General features: G+C 35.2%; 1 protein-coding gene across 1 annotated transcript in view; it reads left to right on the plus strand.

The window, feature by feature from the left end:
• The window catches only part of LOC138309542 (tyrosine-protein kinase hopscotch-like), a 35,365-nt gene that overhangs the window by 10,587 nt on the left and 3,459 nt on the right, over positions 1-21,319 (plus strand). The window contains 22 exon segments of the mRNA XM_069250771.1: positions 381-428; positions 431-504; positions 1,178-1,265; positions 1,267-1,314; positions 1,316-1,338; positions 4,316-4,593; positions 6,409-6,555; positions 7,047-7,159; positions 7,642-7,872; positions 8,876-9,033; positions 9,994-10,150; positions 10,492-10,693; positions 10,953-11,129; positions 12,911-13,101; positions 13,572-13,761; positions 14,204-14,322; positions 15,782-15,951; positions 16,849-17,115; positions 17,699-17,978; positions 18,679-18,853; positions 20,136-20,260; positions 20,685-20,857. Of these exon segments, the coding sequence (XP_069106872.1) occupies positions 381-428; positions 431-504; positions 1,178-1,265; positions 1,267-1,314; positions 1,316-1,338; positions 4,316-4,593; positions 6,409-6,555; positions 7,047-7,159; positions 7,642-7,872; positions 8,876-9,033; positions 9,994-10,150; positions 10,492-10,693; positions 10,953-11,129; positions 12,911-13,101; positions 13,572-13,761; positions 14,204-14,322; positions 15,782-15,951; positions 16,849-17,115; positions 17,699-17,978; positions 18,679-18,853; positions 20,136-20,260; positions 20,685-20,857 (3,434 nt within the window).

Genomic DNA, 21,319 nt, shown 5'->3' on the forward strand with positions numbered 1-21,319 from the left:
AGACTTACTGTTTAAGACACATGCTTGTTTTAGACTTACTGTTTAAGACACATGCATGTTTTTTAGACTTACTGTTAAAGACACATGCTTGTTTTTAACTTACTGTTTAAGACACATGCTTGTTTTTGACGTACTGTCTAAGACAATGCTGCTAGTTTTAGACTAACTGTTTTAAGACACATGCTTGTTTTAGACTTACTGTCTAAGACAACATAACTTGTTTTAGACTTACTGTACTAAGACACATGCTAGTTTTAGACTTACTGTTTAAGACACATGCTTGTTTTAGACTTACTGTCTAAGATGCATGCTCCTTTCTATTCATTTCAGATATTTTTATGCTTTAATACACATGCTCATAATCTTTGTGTCTCTTTCAGCTGCCTTTCTCTAGAATTGAGGATCTTTATTCTGCCAGTATCCACGCCTAGTTTATACATCAAACACCTGGGAATGTACTTGTTTTGTGGACCGTAACAATGGCCGACCAGAGGTAAGAATGGAGTTTCATTTGACATCATCACCCAACATTAGACACGAGTGTTAAGACCTTACTGATAACATAACAGCTTCCTTCGATTGGGGTGTTAAGGAATTCAGATCCAACAGCTTCATTTTAGTAAATTTATATATATATTCCGTCTTTGCAGTATCTAGTTTTACATGAGAGTTACATCCCTTGTATGTAGGTATTGATTGTTAGTTGTAAATTATTTTTAGATGATGTCACATTGCAATTCACACATTTTTTCCTCCGAAAAATATAACATTACACACTCACAAACACATGATTTCACAATCAATACCTACCCACAAGGGCAGATACCTCTGTAATATGCAAATACAAGACACATTTGATGCTGAATACAATCGTAACTTAAATATAAATTAATTATGTTCCTTTCTGACTTACTTCCCATTTTTAAGTGTCTCTCCTGTTGAATTACTAACCTGATTGTTTAATGATTTCTCTGTCTTATGAACACAAAAACCCCTCGGGTAGTTGCTAAGTGTTGTTTCTAGGGTGATCCTGGCCTCCTTTAATAGGATCTAAAACAAAATAGAGTTGCTTATGGAGTAACTTATTTTGCTGAACTACCTCCCCTTTGTTGAATTATTGCCCTTGTTGAATTATTGCCCTCGTTGAATTACCTCCCTTTTTATTTTCATCTGACAGGTTTCTGGAATTTGAAAGTCAGGAATTAGCACAGTCATTTGTGTCATGCTTGGATGGATACTATCGACTCACTCATGACTTTTACTTGCAGTTTGTGTCGTGATATGGAACCACTGTCACTGCGATCACTCAAGCAGTATCAAATCTCATGGACCAATGGAGTAAGTAATAAATTATTGAATACAATAAAAGAGAGACACATTTGCACACAACAAGCTTTCTGGTCATTTGTATTACGCATGCACCCCTGAAACTTCACAATGGATGCTATATTCTTTGATTAAGAGAAGTGCCTAAATGTGTCTTCAGAGGTGAATGATTGGTTCAAGAGCAGAATACTTTTTACTACTACCACTGCTAAGTGAGAAACAAAATATAGTGGTTATTCATTCAAAGGAACTTTACAACAGAATGAAAAGAGTATTGATTACTGATCGACAGATTTGATATGTTATAGGAAGTTTCGTTTCTAAGATTAACATTTAGAGAGAAAATCTGAAGTAAGTACATTGTACTGTGTGATATTTGATGCTCATAGTGGCAGCATAGTATATTATTATATAATGGGTAATGCCAATATTTTCTCGATACATTATTCAGGCTTTAACTTTTAAATCTTATTATTTTTTTCAGAACCACCTGTGCTATCGAGAAACTGTCATCTAAGATGGATGACCAGGAATGCTATTACCTGTTGTAAACAGGGTATATAAATGACTTTGATAAGTTCATCCTGGTGTATACGCGTCCCGGGGTCAAATAATGACAGAACATGTAACAACAGGTGCAGGGCATGTTCTACTTACTCCTGGGACAAGGAGATGTTTGATTCAGACCCTGGCAAACTTGTACCCCACCTTCTACAAACTGAGCACAACAATATTCAAGGCTCTCCAATAACAATAACATGATACGTCTGAGTCCAAAGTGTAAGAATTATCTCCCTTTTTACTTTAAAACAAATAAATAGGGTCACCAAGGTGTCCATACATGCCATACCTCCCGGCGTGAGACAAAACCTCCCATATTTTAAAGCCTTTTATTGTCTTCCGGCAGGAGAGTTTAAATTCCCGTATTCTATAAAAACCCCCCTCCGTTTTATTTTCGTCGCCACGAAATTTTCTGTACATGCTAGGTTAATTTTAGCACGAGAGTAACCACACTCCCTGACCCAATGAACCAACACCCAAGTGGCCCTAATGTAGCAGCCTTGGGCTATTCTACCTTGCTTGTGGGTGGTGTCACTTTTTCACTCACGTACGCGTGTGTACGTTAACGGTAAACTGAAGTCAAGCAAAACAAGAAAAAGAAACCTAGAAAACAATCAGCTGGCCTTTTCAATAAATTTTATGGACTACAGCTATTGAACATTACAACAAAACAAAAATACTGCTTACAACTGTGAATGATTTTTACTCACGTTTTTAATGTTAAATTAGAGGCAGTATCGTATTTGATGGATGTCACAAAAACTTTGCAATCGTAATGGCCGCCATTTTCGGGTAATTGTAATAGATGATCCAGATTTTATAAAATTTCCGGATTTCACTAATAACCACGTTTTTAAAAATGGAAAAAAGTATTATTTTTGTTAAGAATTTCTGTGTGAAATTTTATTTTTAGAAAAAAATTAATATTAATAATGAAAAATTTATCCAATAGTAACTGAATATTTAAATAAAATAAAATTAAAAAGGAAATTTACTTTTTTTCTCTATCAGTATTGAATTACATTTTGAATACTACTTTAACAATTCCTGTTTTTTTTTTTTAATTTAGTGCTTGAGTAAATTTAAAGAACTTTATCTAAAAGTGGTAAATTATCCGTTATTGTGAAAGATTAATACTAAAAAGCCCAGTCTAATATACAAGATACAATAAAACTACTAAACGAACTGCTCCAGAACATGGTCTGGGTGTATATAGGGATGTGACTACTTTTGCAAAAAACCACGCATTCCTTTATTTCAGTAAAATTCAATCTATATGAATGGCAGAATGTTTTCATTCATAAAAAAAAAGAAGCAGATATTTTAATTTATTCAAAATATGTCGACGTTGCGAGTCGACGAGACAGACGAAGATAACTGCTTCAGATACCAATACTTACGCCGGAAACGCTTATAACCTCCCTCTTTAGGATGAACCAAAATCCCTTAAAATGGTTATCAAGGCCTCCCTTAATCACCCCTAGAAAAATACTGAGCATGTATGGTGTCAACATCTAATTGTCATCAATTCTTGGTTGTTTATTGTATTTGTATCTTTAAGAAAGGACAATTATTATTATATAATCTATAGAAGGCATATGTTAGTATTTTTGTGATTAGAGTAAATTTGTTTTTTTATTTCAAGACTTTATTATGGAATGCCTGACAAAAAAGTCTTTCAGTTAACTTTGAGTTGTTTATTGCCAACAGTTGTCACTTCTTCAATAAATCTGATCCGGCCATTACTTTGAATTGTCAATTATAGTGCTTTCACTACTTTGATTTGTCCTCGTATCCCTCCTCTGAAGGAAGAAGGAAAATATTGTGGCAAAGCTCGATTAAACCAGACAAGGTATTGACTTCTTCTGATTCATAACAGCTAACGGTGGATTGTTGCGCTTGCTTGAATGAATCATGAAAAAATAAAAGCCAATGTTTTTTTAAATCATGAATGAAAAAAAAAAGTTATTTGGGTCAATAGCGAAAGGTTTTGAATCCAATTGCTACGGGCCCATGGGGGTCAAAATGATTGCAATACGTTTATTGCCAATACAGCCTTTTATTAAGTACCGTATCAAGTGCAGCCCCGCCTAATATTAACACACTTACCCGTGTATGAACAATGCTGGTTCCATGTATATCCATACATGCAAAGGAACAATTGCACAGTAAGCGAATTGGTCACTATTACCTATCAGCTGACGTACACCGTCAATGTGAGGACAATTTTGTTCTGATTAAAACTTATTATCAGAGGTCAAACCTCTTTTCAATGACATCACGTCAAAATGATTTCATTTGGTCTCACATTATGATTTATTTCAGATGAAATGTGTGAATGGCATTTAAAAGGTTGTTTAAATATTTTGAAAATATTTTCCTATACATTATTCAGGCTTTAACTTTTAAATCTTATTATTTTTTTCAGAACCACCTGTGCTATCGAGAAACTGTCATCTAAGATGGATGACCAGGAATGCTATTACCTGTGTAAACAGGATATAAATGACTTTGATAAGTTCATCCTGGTGTATCCGTCCCGGGGTCAAATAATGACAGAACGTGTACAACAGGTGCAGGGCATGTTCTACTTACTCCGGGACAAGGAGATGTTTGATTCAGACCCTGGCAAACTTGTACCCCACCTTCTACGAACTGAGCACAACAATATTCTCTCCAATAACATGATACGTCTGAGTCCAAAGTGTAAGAATTATCTCCCTTTTACTTTTAAAACAAATAAATAGGTCACCAAGGTGTCCATACATGCCATACCTCCCGGCGTGAGACAAAACCTCCCATATTTTAAAGCCTTTTATTGTCTTCCGGCAGGAGAGTTTAAATTCCCGTATTCTATAAACCCCTCCGTTTTATTTTCGTCGCCACATTTCTGTACATGCTAGGTTAATTTTAGCACGAGAGTAACCACTCCCTGACCCATTGACCAACACCCAAGTGGCCCTAATTAGCAGCCTTGGGCTATTCTACCTTGGCTTGTGGTGTCACTTTCACTCACGTCTGTGTATTACGTAAACTGAAGTCAAGCAAACAAGAAAAAGAAACCTAGAAAACAATCAGCTGGCCTTTCAATAAATTTTATGACTACAGCTAGTGAACATTACAACAAAACAAATACTGCTTACAACTGTGAATGATTTACTCACGTTTTTAATGTTAAATAGGCCTATCTGTATTTGATGGATGTCACAAACTTTGCAATCGTAATGGCCGCCATTTTGGGTAATTGTAATAGATGATCCAGATTTTATAAAATTTCCGGATTTCCTAATAACCACGTTTTTTAAAAATGGAAAAAGTATTATTTTTGTTAGAATTTCTGTGTGAATTTATTTTTAGAAAAAAATTATATTAATAATAAAAAATTATCAATAGTAACTGAATTTAAATAAATAAAATTAAAAAGAAATTTACTTTTTTTCTCTATCAGATTGAATTACATTTTGAATACTACTGTAACAATTCTGTTTTTTTTTTTAATTTAGTGCTTGTAAATTTAAGAACTTTATCTAAGTTAATTATCCGTTATTGTGAAAGATTATTAAAAAGCCCAGTCTAATATTTCAAACAATAAAACTGCTCCAGAACTGGGTGTATATAGGGATGTGACTACTTTTGCAAAACCACACATTCCTTTATTTCAGTAAAATTCAATATGAATGCAGAATTTCATCATAAAAAAGCAGATATTTAATTTATTCATATATGTCACGCGTATACCTCCCTCTTTTGAGACCAAAATCCCTTAAAATGGTTATCAATCTCCCTTATCACCCCTAGAAAAATATGGCATGTATGGTGTCAACATCTAATTGTCATCAATTCTGGTTGTTATGTATTTGTATCTTTAAGAATGACTTGGAGTTTATATATCTATTGAAGCATATGTTGTGTTTTGTGAAGAGAATTTGTTTTTCAAGCTTTATATGGAATCCTGACAAAAAGTTCTTTCAGTACTTTGATTTATTACAGTTGTCCTTCAATCGGCCAAATGTTAGTGCTTTCACTACTTTGATTTGTCATGTATCCCTCCTCTGAAGGAAGAGGAAATATTGTGCAAGGCTGATTAACCAGAGGTATTACTTCTTCTGATTCTTAACAGCTAACTGTGGAGTGTTGCTGCTTGAATGAATCATGAAAATATAAAAGCCAAGGTTTTATATATTCATATTGAAAAAAATAGTTTGGGTCATGCGAAAGTTTTGATCCAAGTGCTACGCCCATGGGGGTCAAAATATTGCAATATGTATTGCAATACACTTTTACCGTATCATGGCACCCCTAATTTTAACACACCCTGTTGACTGCTGTTCCATGTATATCCTTAAATGCAAGGAACAATGCACTGTAAATTGGTCACTATGACCTCATGCTCACAGGTCAAGTGAGGTCAAACTTTTGTTCTCGCATAAAACTTATTATCAGAGGTCAAACGTCTTTTCAATGACGTCACGTCAAAATGATGTCATTGGTCTCTCATTTCTTATCTATGATTTATTTCAGATGAAGCATGTGGTGTGTTGAAAAGGTTGTTTATGGATGAGAAGGAAGCCATCCCTGAAGAAGACCAGCAACAGAAAGATGAGAATGTGTTGTCACGGCAACCAGTTATAATCCCCGAATCTCATCTCAGATTGAAGAAAGTTGTTGGTATGTAACTCTGTAAAAAGATGAAAAAAAGTCTTTATTGCTATTTTTAGAAGATAATTGTCATTACTTTAGCAGCTCCATTTTACAGAAATTTACGAAAAGAATCAGATTGCCCAAAACAGTTTTGTGGTATTAATAGGTCAAGAACAAGTTCATTCTTGTTCTTTTTAGAAAAGAATAGTTTGCTGTCTTATTGCTAAACTGTTTGAAGAATCAAAATGGTGTGACCAAGCTTTAGTTTCATGTCTCATTCAAGGTCGCTGCAGTTATTTCCAGAAAATCTCTCTTAGTAAATTAGGGACTTCATATATTCTATTTCTGTTAACCTGAAAAATTCTGCAGTTATATAATGATCATGAATAAAAACAATCTTTTAAAAGTTTGAATTTCAGGCCATTAGTTATACATATTTAGTTCTTAACTCATTGGGTTTTCCCATGGATCGATAAACCTGGTCATTAAGGGGAGACAACTCTTTATTGTTTTCACAGGGATTGGTAAATTCACGGAGGTGTGCGAAGGTTTGTACAAGGATAGTCAGCCTGTTGCTGTGAAGAGTCTGAGGACGAGGACATCACCCAACCAGCTATACAATTGTCAGGAGGTATGATGTACATGTCAGCAACAGTTGGATGGGGGTGGGAGTGGGGGAGACAGGGGGAGGTAACAAGGGGGGGGGGGGAGAGGTAACAAGGGGGAGGGGCGGTTACAATGGAGTACAATAAATAACAGCAATGTATGAATAAAGTATAACAATAATGTAGTCTAGTTATTGAACCACATCATTTTTTTTCTGTCATCTGCAACAATTACAGAATTTTAATCTACATACATAATGCATGTAAACGCTGCAAATGAAATATTGTGTTATTTGATTGATTACACAATTTTGTGCAAAAGAAAATGAATTAGTTCCAGGATTATTGATGGTACTAATGGCAATTTTAATACTGAATAATAAACATTTTATAGCATGGGTTTAAAAAATTCAGTACAAGTATTTCATTGATAATTAACTTTTCATATATGGTATTTAATTGCAGTTCATGGTTCTATAAATACAATAGTTTGCTCTTCCAATTTCAGCCTTTCCTGTACGCACTACGACAACAAATGAAATTTCGTGAAGTACAGGAGCCTACTTATTTTGCTGGAATTATAGGAGTTTGTATGACGATGCCAATTAAAATTGTAATGAACTATGCCAAGGAGGGATCGTTATCGCATTTCTTCTCAAATCGTAGAACAGATCAGCCCATCTACATCCGCCATCTTGTGTACGCTGCTTTACAGGTGGCACAAGGACTTTATCAACTGGTAACTATAGCAACATAAAGTATTGTATTCCGTCTTTGCAAATGACAGAATTTTTTTCCTTGCTGGAAAGAATTGATTGTGACGTCATTATTTTGTGAACAAAATTCAAATCACTTGAAACATATGACTGTGCACTCTTAAAAACACAACGTCACTTTAGATACCTACCTGCAAGGACAGATAACTCTTTTAATATACAATGACAAAATTTGCTAACCAGAGGAAACCTAACAAAATTGTTTTTGGAAAGTCTTATTAATTTTGTATTCTGAGAGTTTGTCCAAATTTACTATACATGTTATACATGTATGTTAGATATGGTGAGTGACTACTATATAGAGAAACAGAAAACTTCTAGTTTGTTTAAATCAACATTGACAGCAAGAAGACAATGTTAAGGGGTTGAAAGTTAGGACAAAAATGGACATATTACTTCTATTATATTGAAGAATTTTAGTGACCATTAACTTATTCAGAATGAACCCTTCCAGCTTTGGAATCAGAAGAGTTTAAATGTGTCTATAGGGGTGATTGGGTTATGACTCGATCGTGACCTTGTTACATATTGTGGTTCTGGTATTCATTCTACTGTTATAAAGTTTTGATCACAGCTATTAAATTTTGTGATATCCATTTAAGAACAAAATATTGAAAAGATTAACTTACGCATATTTAAAGATTGAAGGGAAATGAAAGTAATAAGTGATGTAGGTATTAACACGGAGATCAACTTTCAAGAATATACAAATTTAAATTACATGCAAAAAAGGAAATTTGTTTACACTGTGTAAGAGTCTTATTGATAATTGTTTATCCAGCACATGTAGCAAGTTGCTAGGTACTAATTAACTGCTGGTTGGTGGTTTTTCTCCGGGTACTCTGGCTTTCTTCCACCATCTAAACCTGGCACGTCCTTACATGACCCTGGCTGTTAATAGGATATTACACTAATCAAACCAGACCATGCTATGATACTAAACAATATGTTGTTTTATGCTTACAGGAAGAGAGAAATCTTCACCACGGCAACATCTGCTGTCAAAATATCCTCGTATATGTATACGACATTAATGAGATAGTCGTTAAGATCGGAGACCCGGGCATGGTACAAGTCTACAACAGCCCTTCGATGGCTGACAGTGAAAAGGTCAACAAGAAAAGGTGTGTGTCAACTCAGAAAAACCTTGACCTTGGCCTGATTGATTTTCATCGGGCAAAGTTAAAGGTCAAAGGTTACAGAGATATGATTTATTAAGTACAAGCATTTTTGGTGGATCCAGTTTGTGTCATCAACACTGGAGATTTATAGACTGTGTTTGGGAATTGTCTGAAGACATCTTCATTATTACTATTATAACAGTCTAGATATCAACATCCAGATCATGGTATAATGCACTATAAATCAACTTTCTTACGTGTACGATTTACTTTCCGTGAATTTTGCAATCTAAGAAAATTTGCAAAAGTTAATCTCCATGAATTATGTAGATAGGAATATCTATTCAAATTTCAAATCTGTGAATGTTATTCTTATTTAACTGGTTTTTAAATTGAAATTGAAAATTTTAGTTATCGAGAAAGATAGTTTTTTTTTTCTTTAAACAGGTATTAGTCTAATCTGGATTCCTGTCTATACTTACTTGATTGTAGAGCTGCGGATTTTCCTTATTAATTTGGTTTAATAGTTTAAATCTGTATAATCCAATAGCACGGCTATCCCGGCCAAACAGGCTAGCAAAGGTGACATCTTGTTTATATATATACAAGTTACACTGTACATTGTCAAAGGTGCTACAACGAATGGTAATTCTTACATATTAAAAACAAATCAGTATTTTTCTTCAGAACCCTAAAAGTTTTTACTTTACACTTTTACCAATATAGCTTGAGTTCCTTGTTTTACTTCAGAATAAAAGTGTTTAAACTATATTTAAAATTTCATCCAAAAAAAGCATGCCCTTTATGGAATGAGATATAGACAACAAAAGCTAAACAGATTATTTTATGTATATTTTTGTGTTAATTAGACATATTCAAATTTAAACATCAATTATTGACCTTATGATAAATATGTTCTGCTGGCGTCTGTATTAAGAAAATTCCTACCAATTGTGTTACTAGGTATCCATGGGTCGCACCAGAACTATTTGACAAAGAACATGATTGTACAAATATGAAGTCGGACATATTTGCCTTCGGTACAACGATCTGGGAGATGTTTGCCCTGGGAGAAAACCCCATAGACAAGCCGCCTCTGTCATCAATGTCATTTGATGGAGTAAGTGTTTTTTGTTCATAATTGGATTTTGTGAGTTTAAATAAAGTGTCCATTTAGTCCTGTTGTGTCACGTGCCATGCTGTATCCTTTCCAGTTCCCCACTTAGATATGTGGAGGTGGAAATCATACAGACAAATGAATACAGCCAACCTGACTTAGCGACCACCCCGTATAATTGTAATAACATGACTTTTCTAGGGTAAAGAAATAGCCAATTTCCATACATTTTGACCAGTTTGACCAGTTTATCAGACTACTTGGCTTTGTCCCTTCGCTGGTCTTTATAGACAAGTTTGACCATATTAGCAGTTGATGATGTTTTCTTTTTTAATTTCCTTCAGCAAAAGAAGTTTTATCGATCAGACAATAACCGGTTACCAAACATTGAAGGTCTGAGGATTCAGACTTCTGACCCCACACACATCACTAAGTGTAAGACCACCATGGCCGACATGATTGATAAGTGTAGAGTGATCTCCCCTGAGGAACGCCCCACAGCCAAGGAACTTGTACGCGACCTTAACACTCTAACAGCATCCTATGGTGAGTCAGTGATTCTAAACATTTACACTTTCTGTACCGGGTGACGATTTTAGATTTTACTTGAATCCTGATTTCACTTCATTGGTTACTGACGTTAAATCATGACATTATGATAAAAAATCTAACCACTGAAAATGCTTAAAGTTACATTAAACTAGTGAAATATGCAAAAATATTACATCATTGAAGTCCCTGGTTGTACAGCAGAGTATGTGATAAACTTTCACATCCTCCTAACAGTGAATCTTTAATTCCACAGCTAATGAATACCATGACTACGATAGCATCCAGGATGATAATTATCCGATTTGGTCAGAAGCAGAAACATCACACGAGCCAGAGAGTGATGATGAAGTTCCGGCTATCCCGTCAGATTTCCGTACTCCAGAACTTAAAGATAGTTTCCATCATACTGAAGAGGATCATGAAACAAGAGGTAATGTATAAATTGTCTGTTCCCTGAAGGTCAGATTTAACATGCCTGTTCCCTGAAGGTCAGATTTAACATGTCTGTTCCCTGAAGGTCAGATTTAACATGCCTGTTCCCTGAAGGTCAGATTTAACATGTCTGTTCCTGAAGGTCAGATTTAACATGCCTGTTCCCTGAAGGTCAGATTTAACATGTCTGTTCCCTGAAGGTCAGATTTAACATGCTGTTCCCTGAAGGTCAGATTTAACATGTCTGTTCCCTGAAGGTCAGATTTAACATGTCTGTTCCCTGAAGGTCAGATTTAACATGTCTGTTCCCTGAAGGTCAGATTTAACATGCCTGTTCCCTGAAGGTCAGATTTAACATGCCTTGTTCCCTGAAGGTCAGATTTAACATGTCTGTTCCCTGAAGGTCAGATTTAACATGCCTGTTCCCTGAAGGTCAGATTTAACATGCCTGTTCCCTGAAGGTCAGATTTAACATGTCTGTTCCCTGAAGGTCAGATTTAACATGTCTGTTCCCTGAAGGTCAGATTTAACATGTCTGTTCCCTGAAGGTCAGATTTAACATGTCTGTTCCCTGAAGGTCTGATTTAACATGCCTGTTCCTGAAGGTCAGATTTAACATGCCTGTTCCCTGAAGGTCAGATTTAATATGTCTGTTCTCTGAAGGTCAGATTTAACATGCCTGTTCCCTGAAGGTCAGATTTAACGTGCCTGTTCCCTGAAGGTCAGATTTAACATGTCTGTTCCCTGAAGGTCAGATTTAACATGCCTGTTCCCTGAAGGTCAGATTTAACATGCCTGTTCCATGAAGGTCAGATTTCACATGTCTGTAATGTACAATTATAGCTCTTTCTGTCGGGGTACATCTAGAATTGTCTCCCTGGAAAGAGTTATTTTCTTGAGGGTGAAGAATAACTCTTTCTAGGGAGACCATTCTAGATGTACCCCAACACATAGGGACATAGTTATTTCATTATAATGAACAAAATTAAAACCAATCCATTAATTTGTTAAATCAACAAGATATCTTAATCTCTAGTAAAAGAACTCATGAAGATATCTCCAAACAACATTGCTAAATTCGTGTGGCTGCACATAAGAAAGCGACTGCATTGCCATTGTTGGTTGACGCTGCAGATGACGTCAACTTCCGGTCGCATGCGGAACTTCTAAGAGGTTATTTCCCTGGGGTTAATTCCCTCCCCTTCCATTTCCAGTGAAATATCTGAATTATTCAATGTCATGTGATCAAGTTCAATCCAATCAGAACATTCTAAATGAAAGTGAGGTATAATAATGACTTTTTCTCTAACTCTATGATCACTTGTGTCTCACGAGCAAAGTTCTTGTATAGCTTATCTTTACCCTAGGATGAAATAGAAAAATCTCACATTGGTAAAATTGTGGATATCCCTGTCAGGGTAAGAGAACACTCATGAATCTTACACAGGAAGAGGGTAGAAAGGATATATACCTGCCTATATCTAAAATGAGGGGGTCGGTTTGGTTTGTACATAGTGTTAAATACAGCCTCTGTCAATCAACCCACAGGGCGTGCTTCTTTGGCTCAGTATAGATAGAGCAGTGTAGATATATTTTCACGCTGGAGACCGGTGTTTGATTCCTGGTCAGGACACTAGACAGGAATGTGTATTTTTCTCTGTACTTCCACATATTTATTCATTTAATGTATAACAGTACCCTGCTTACTTAAAAAATAAGAAAGAAATTAGAGATAAGAAATTAACTTGCATGAAATATAAATGATAATTTCTTTTACAGTAAAACAAGTGGTTCCAGAAGTGCCCCCAATACAGGACCACAGACCTGGGCCTGTTCCTCCAGCTCCCCGTAGAAGTTTACCCAATGTCCCGTTTCCTACCCCTCAGAGGCCTCTACCAGACCCGAACTCGGAGAATCCAGCAATGATCAGGAGCACACAACTAGAAATCTCCAATAAATCTCTCGGAGAGGTAAATATACTAAAACATAGTGATCGTAAAAACCTCTGATTATATTTCAATATGCTCTAATCTTTGAATAGTTAACATGATTCAATTCTAAAAATAATCTATATTACTTCATCTGTTTGACAATAGACTATAATTAATATTTCTTTGTTTTCATACCAAATCTGGCTTTCTGATTGGCCAGGCAGATTCACACAGTTTGAAAACTATTTTTTTTTTTTGATACCCCGATAAAATTAAAAAATAGTGACATCAATGCTTAAAAGTGCTACTGACTTTTGCTTTTACATTAATGTTTAGAAGATATTTTAAGTCTATTTTGAGTGAATTTTGCTCTTATTATATCATTTGTAAAAGATAGAATGTAAAAGTACCAAGAATTTATACAATTATGAACGTGTGTGCTGGTGAATATGATATTACATGAACTAGAAATAGTTATGTTGACCGAGACAGTGTTTTGTTTACCACAGGGACACTACGGGAAAGTGATGCTGGGCTACTTAAGGTTCCAAGAACGGCGTATACAGATAGCAGCCAAGTGTCTGAAGGGAAAGGACTACAGATCGGTACTGGAGAGTCAGGAATTCAAACGAGAAGCGAAAATGATGGAGGAATTGCGTCACCCCAACATTGTCCGTTTCTTCGGCATTTGTAACGATAGTAAGTTCTAGAGCTCTCTTGTTCATAAGCTTCAGATGATAACATTTCTATAGTTTTATATAGAGACGAAGTTTAAAGTTTTGCTTATATTTCAATTAATAAAAGTTATGTGATAAATAGAACTTACACTCGTGACTAAAGGCTCGTGACATATCAAATTATTGGACTTTTTTGATAAATTTCATATCACATAGTCACCCATGTAAGATCCTCTCTATCTGTCCATACCAAATGATTTATCTGTCAATATAAGATACCTCAATCCATCAATATGATTTCTTTAAACATCTGACAGAACTACTTCTAACTTGATCCAATTTTTTTTCTGATCAAAACAAAACATTGCAAAGATCAAATACTTAAGTTCCTGCTTCACTAAAACTGGTTTTAATTTTTATGTTGACCTGAAGATTGATATACTTTTATAAATTGTGTATTTCAGAGATCGTCATGGAGTATGTAGATAATGGGTCAATGAGTTGTTTCCTGAGAAAACAACAGGAAAAGAACCAGTGCCTCTTGCCAGACAAACTGATGGATATAATGTTGGACATCGCAGAGGTATGGTACTTTTTCAACTCATGCTTTTCTCTATTCTACAAAGTGTCTCCTTTGTCTGATTCGTATAATGCTATGCCTTAATCAGTCAGTATGACATTTTAATAGGTCACCTGAGACAAAGTCTCAAGTGACCTATTCTAATCCCCTTTTGTCCGTAGTATGTCCGTAAACAATTGACATTTTCAACTTCTCCAAAACTGCTGAAGCAATTTCAATGAAATCTTGCACAAACCTTCTAAGGCATAAGGTGAATCAAAATTGTGAATTATATGACCCCCCCAACACCCAGGGGGCTGTGGAAGGGGCCAAAAGGGGTAAAATTGACTAAAATTTCAAATCTTTTTCTCCACTCACAGATGTGGTAGAATCAAATACTCTTCATAGATAGAAAGATCCTTTACAAAATTTGAATTATATGACCCTGGGGTCTCTCGTCTCCTTTACAAAATTATGAATTATATGACCCTGGGGTCTCTCGTCTCCTTTACAAAGTTATAGATTATATGACCCTGGGGTCTCTCGTCTCCTTTACAAAATTATGAATTATATGACCCTGGGGTCTCTCGTTTCCACCTTCTGAACATTATATGGTCATATGTAATGGAGATGGCCATTGAATCCATTGAATCCTATTAACAAATTTTCCATGACTTACTCCCAGGGGCCTTAGGGATGGGGTCAAATGGGCTTAAACTTCAGAAATCTTCTTCTGAAATCCTGGAGAATCAAATACTTTTCATAGATGGAAAGGTCTTAAGTTCCTTTACAAAATTGTGAAATATATGACACTGGGGTCTGTTTATTAGCCAGAGATATAGCATTTTAACATCCATACCTGTCCTCACTGACCCCCTGGGGGACCAGAGGGGCGGGGCCAAATAGGGTCAAAATGACTAAAATTCTCAGGTTTGATGGAAGCAATGCTATTCATAGATCAAAAAATCAAATCTATAAAATCACTGACCGACTTCAAGGGCCAGTATATAGTGTTTATATGTCTTTGTTTCTTTCTATATTCAACTCAGATGACTGTTAAGGCCTATAGGCCTCATGTTTGTTTCTATGACATCATTTATTTAGATATTACATCTATATATGTTACCATGTTATGGCCATATATATATATATGTATTCTAAATAATTCAGTTTATTTATGTATATATATAAATTAATAAATATAATATTATTTCTAATATTATATATAAATATAATATGGAATTTTATTTCTTATATTACTTATAATTATTATTTCTATATATATATAGAATCAGAAAAGTATAGATTGTGAAATAAAATCTTTGTTGAAATTAAATCGATGTGAAATTAAGTTTATTTTCAGTATGTCTCAAACTAACATTTGTAGTTCTCTGTATTCTCTAACCATTCTAAACATGATTTAAACCATTCTAATTTAATGTTTTGATAATTTGAGTTTAGTTTTGGCTCTATGATTTTACAGGGAATGAAATACATGTCAGAAAAACGAATCATTCACTCGGATCTTGCTGGCAGAAACATTCTAATGACCATAGGTCTACGTGCTAAGATCTCTGACTTTGGACTGGCAAGGAACTTAAATGACAAAGAATACTATCGCCGTTCAAGGGAAAAGGAACTGCCAGCATCTTGGTGAGAAAACAATATTTAGTGTGAAAGTTGTGCATAGTTCTGTTTTTGTATTTTATTAATTTGATCTATAATCACAGCACTCATAAATCTATCATGCTTTATTCTGTAATTTTGCATATTATAGGGTTATCTGCCCTTGTAGGTAGGTATTGATTGTGACATCATGTGTTTGCGAAGGTCACATTCAAAGTTTCCTATGAAAATGACATGAGTTTTGCTGACAAAATAATGATATCACAATAGATACCTAATTCCTGCAAGGGAGGCAACTCTATGATATGCTAAGATGGAATAACAGAGATCAGTATATCACCTATAACATAATGATCCTGACTTATTGTTTAATGATCCTGACTTATTGTTTACATACATGGGTGTTAAGCTGCAACAGTACCTGATTCTCCGGACACTATTCTATAATATTATGTAATTATTTGTCCTGATTTTCGTTATTCACATCAGCCTGTGCAATATTTTTGCATGTGTCACTGGTGTAATATGACCTGGAGTGATTTTCATTGGCTGAAAATTCATTGTGGCGTCAGACAGAAACAATAAAATGACATCATGAAAAATTATGTGAAGTCAGGATTACAAGGAGAGGGGGACAAAATGGCTGCCACCACTGGATTTTCGAAAAATACATTTTGGCGTGAAATTTTTTGTTATTAGGTTTTTGTAGTTATGTGATAAAAAGTATCTTAAATTTATGTTTATTTCATATGAGCCAAGGCTTGCAAAAATAAAAACTTCCTAGACTTGTTTCATAAAATCTCATGAAATGAACACTCGTGTAAGATCCTATATATATCAAGTGAACATTTAATGAACTTACACACAAATAACTATGTGAAATTCTTGTTAAATAGACTATTTATCCACTGTTTGTTGATGTAGGTGTTCCCCTGAGGGACTGATGCACTTGAAATTCACCACCCCTGGCGATGTGTGGAGTTACGGAGTGGTATTGTGGGAAGCGTTCACTCACGGCAAACGTCCGTCCTACGGCAAGGACTTAAAAGACCTAACACAACGACTTGTGGATGGGACCCGACTGGAGAGTCCAGAAGGATGTCCGGAACAGGTCAGGAACCTTATGATGTGGTGCTGGAAATATGAACCAAGGGAACGGCCAACTTTTCAGGAGATTCAGAAGGAGTGCACGTAAGCATGGATTATCTCCCTTTAATTTACTGTGGCGATTGCCTTTTCTATGGAAATTAAGAATGTGTGCATGTAAACAAGGGTTATCTCCCTTTAATTTACTGTGGCGATTGCCTTTTCTATGGAAATTAAGAATGTGTGCATGTAAACAAGGGTTATCTCCCTTTAATTTACTGTGGCGATTACCTTTTCTATGGAGATTAAGAATTAGTGCATGTAAGCAAGGGTTATCTCCCTTTAATATATTGTGACGATTACCTTTTATATGGAAGAAATGCTGCCTTCTTATTTTCTATTTGATGTATTTACTCTATTTAACATATTTTCATGCTTTTAAAAATTGTATAAAAACAAATTAATCGATAAAACTCAGGTCATATCAAACTATTATATAATGTTTATACTTTGTATTGATGCAAAAATGTGTATCATGTGTATCATGTTTTAAAAGAATATATTTAAAGTGGTTAGCAATGGGGAAATGCCTAAATACCACAGGTCCCTCTGCCTGTCAACAAGACAAATGAGGAGTTTCCGATCCCTATGTATATATGCTTCTGACTATACCATTCCATTTTTTCAGTGAAATTCTACAGGTGCTTCGACCTGAGGAAACACAATTGAAATCTGTTTTACAAGAAGATCAAGTTACAAAACAACAACAAATCTCCGTGATTATTGCCCCTGCTTTCCAAACTGTTACTACTCCTGCCAACCGAGGAGTTATCTCCCCTGAAATAACCTCTCCTGGCAGTCCAATGGATTCACACTCAGACAGATTACCCAGGAGTCCGAGAGATAAATTAGATTTTCTTATTTCCAAGAAGGATTTACATGTCTATAGGGACAAAGTTTTGGGGCAGGTAGGTAAATTATGAGCAGTTTTACAGGTCACCTGCAAAAAGTTTGCTAAACTGATTTTCTTGCTTTGATATATAATGTCATGTTATTAAATCAGGTGGTAGGTATACATGATGTGTTTTCTATGTGTGGATCCCCATATACGATAACATTAGTATGGCTTATTTTATCTCACGAAACTCAAGATGCCATGGATCTCTATTAAGAATAGATAAATATACAATGTATATAGATAATAAGTAAGCAAAAAAGGTATAGTGTTAATTTATGTAATCATGTTAAAAGTCCTCAATATGCAAATCAGAATAATGTTACTATATTTAAATGAAGATGCTACACTGCTGACGAATGACATTTTCTCTATAAATAACAGGATCAGACAAACTAGTGTTTTCCTTATTTACAAAAATTACTTACTGTACACCATAACCAGCATTGAAAAGTTTGAGCTTCTTATTTTACTTTATTACAAAAATATTAAAAATAATTAATTACGTCCCGAAAAAAATCCATGGCACTATGCCCTATCTGAAATGAAGGACTGATTGTGTATCTACCAAAGGCAAAACAAGTTCACTTAATTTTACTTTTATTTTAATTAGACATACATATTATATACATTTACATGTATGATAACCAATTATGCTCTGTCGGTGATGGAAAATCTTTAATGAAATAAATTTTCATTGACTTTCACTTCAGGGCGAGTTTGGTTCCGTATTCAAAGGGCTATACAAGCAGGAGGAGGTCGCCATTAAAGTAATTGCAGAAAGCTACTTCAACCGACGCAACGAGGAACTCTTTTGGGATGAGGTAGATGTCTTTGGAACGGCATCTCATCCTAATATCGTCACTTTTAAAGGATTTGTCCGAGATTGTAAGTGTTTTAGACTTTCATCATTTCACACTTTATTCCACCTGTAATGGGGGGTGCCGAGTGGTTAAGAAAATATGTCTGGACAAATAACAATTCCTCCATTTCTGGGACACGAATACAAATCCCATGTAGGCATTTGCCAAGTACTGACTGCTGGTCTGTGTTTATAGCTTACTTGGCTAAATGTCACGGCGCAGCGTCCATCATCCATCATAGTTGTTTGTCCGTCAACATTTCTTTTAATCTCTAATAGCCAAAGAGTTCTGCATGCCATGTAACCAAATTTGCCCAGAACATCCTTGTAGTAAGGGTAACAGAGTTTGTATTAATCTTGACTCTTGGGCACAAGGAGTGGGGGAGAGGGGGCACAACAATAAATTAGAAGTAAATCTTTGAGGAAATAAACACCAAACATGTATTAAGAACATTTCTCAGTACAACAAATTAAACCATGTGAGCAATACAGGCCTCTCTCGGCCTCTAGTTTCTCTGAGCATTGCGTCATTCCTCCACCTATTTAGCCTGTGATGTTCTTAAATGTCCCTAGCTATTAACAGAATATTAACTAATGAAACCATAAACCACATCATTGTATGTCTGTATGTTTGCCTGTCCCAGTTTACTTCTATGCTACATAAGTGGAATTAGTATCCCCATAGGATATGTATCTGGATACAAATCTTATGCATAGAATACATATCCAGGTACTAGAACAGGCCGTATGATAAGTATCCGGATACAAATCCTATTCATAGGAGTATGTATTGGGTAATAAAACATAGCTGAAGAGAAAACGTTCCATCTGTGGATTTTTTTTGATGGTTGAAGAATAGGATTCAAACATATAATTGCAAAGAATTTCACCAGTAAGCAAACATGTTTACATGTGTATTATACAGTTAACAGGTAACACAAACACTGTAAATCAACTTTCTTTTGTGCGAGATTTACTTTCACCAATTTCGCAAGTTAATTGAATAACAGTTAATTTGAAAAAAAATTTCTCTGCAAATTATCATCTTCATCATTTACACTGATAGAAAATTCCAATTTCCATTCAATTTTCAAATTTGCAAATTTTTTTTTACATTATGTTTTGTGTTGTTTAGATATATACATACACGATTAGACACCAATTATTGTTCAAATGATGAATATCATTTATTCTCTGTCGGCAGTGGAGCATCTTTAATATTTGCAAACTTATTTTGAAATGGAAATTGCAAAATTTAATAACAGCAAAAGACAGTTTATTGACCTGACTTGCCCTATGTATTTCCAGCTCACATGCTCGTGATGGAGTTTGTTCCTAAAGGCTCCTTGTCTGAGTATCTGTCCAAGTGTAAATCAGGCCGAGCCTCACTCTCACTACGTCAGAACCTCGGAATCATGAACGACATTGCCTCGGTAAGTCTTCGGTGACCAGAATTTCACAATGGCCTTAGGCTGGAAAATTGGCCTAACCAATAAGATCTCTCGTAAACAGTATTTGTATAACATTATCTGAGATTTGCTATATCCAACCTTGAGACTGTTTTATAATCTTGGGAAATGAGTCTGTTTTTATTTGTGAGAGGAGTAAATTGCAAGAATAAGGTTGCTATTCCTTTGCCTCTTGTTAGTTACGTATTTTCAAGAGAGAAAATCTGGAGTGGTACAAAATATATGCTTATATTACAATCAAATATTTATAGTAAGGATAGCGTTGTCCTAAAAGATAATTTCATGATTCCATTAACATTGCAACAAAAAGTTGATTTGTGAAATGAGAAGTACGATAGAATAATACCATTATTTATATATTAACATAAGACACATATGCTAATTCCAGGGAATGAAATACCTTGCCCAGAAGAGAATCATTCATTGTGATTTGGCTGCCAGAAACATTCTACTAATGGACAATATGATGGCCAAAATATCCGACTTCGGACTCTCCAAGGCGATTCAACAGGACAAGGATTACTATCGCCGTGGCAACGAGAAAAAGATGCCATGCTGGTGGTTAGTATCATATGTTACTATATAGACCTGTGTCTGGATAAATTAGGAAACATGGTTTTATGCCACACAATGAAATAGGGATGGGATTTCTGAAGGTGTCTGTTTAACTACAGAATTTAAAGTCTGTGGTCTTACCCAAAAAGAACTGAAAGTCTTGATTTAAAGTCATCTAACTTGAAGGGTCGTGATAACCTATTGTCATCATGCATTGTCCGTCATCTTCAGCCGTGACCTGTAGTACTTGGCTTCCGCTATGCACAAACTTTTCATTCAAATGACTTCTCAATAACTGAAAATTGCAGGGTAGTGATATTTGGCCTAGTTTAGCATGCTGGGAGGAAGAGTTACCATGCTTGTTCAATTGAATGACCTTGACCTCCATTCAAGGTCAGGGATCAAAAATGCTAATTTTTTAAAACAACTTTCTTGTGAATAACTAAGAGCCCTAGAGACCTGATATTG

This window comes from Argopecten irradians, chromosome 15 (assembly GCF_041381155.1).
Source record: "Argopecten irradians isolate NY chromosome 15, Ai_NY, whole genome shotgun sequence".
Classification (NCBI taxonomy): domain Eukaryota; kingdom Metazoa; phylum Mollusca; class Bivalvia; order Pectinida; family Pectinidae; genus Argopecten; species Argopecten irradians.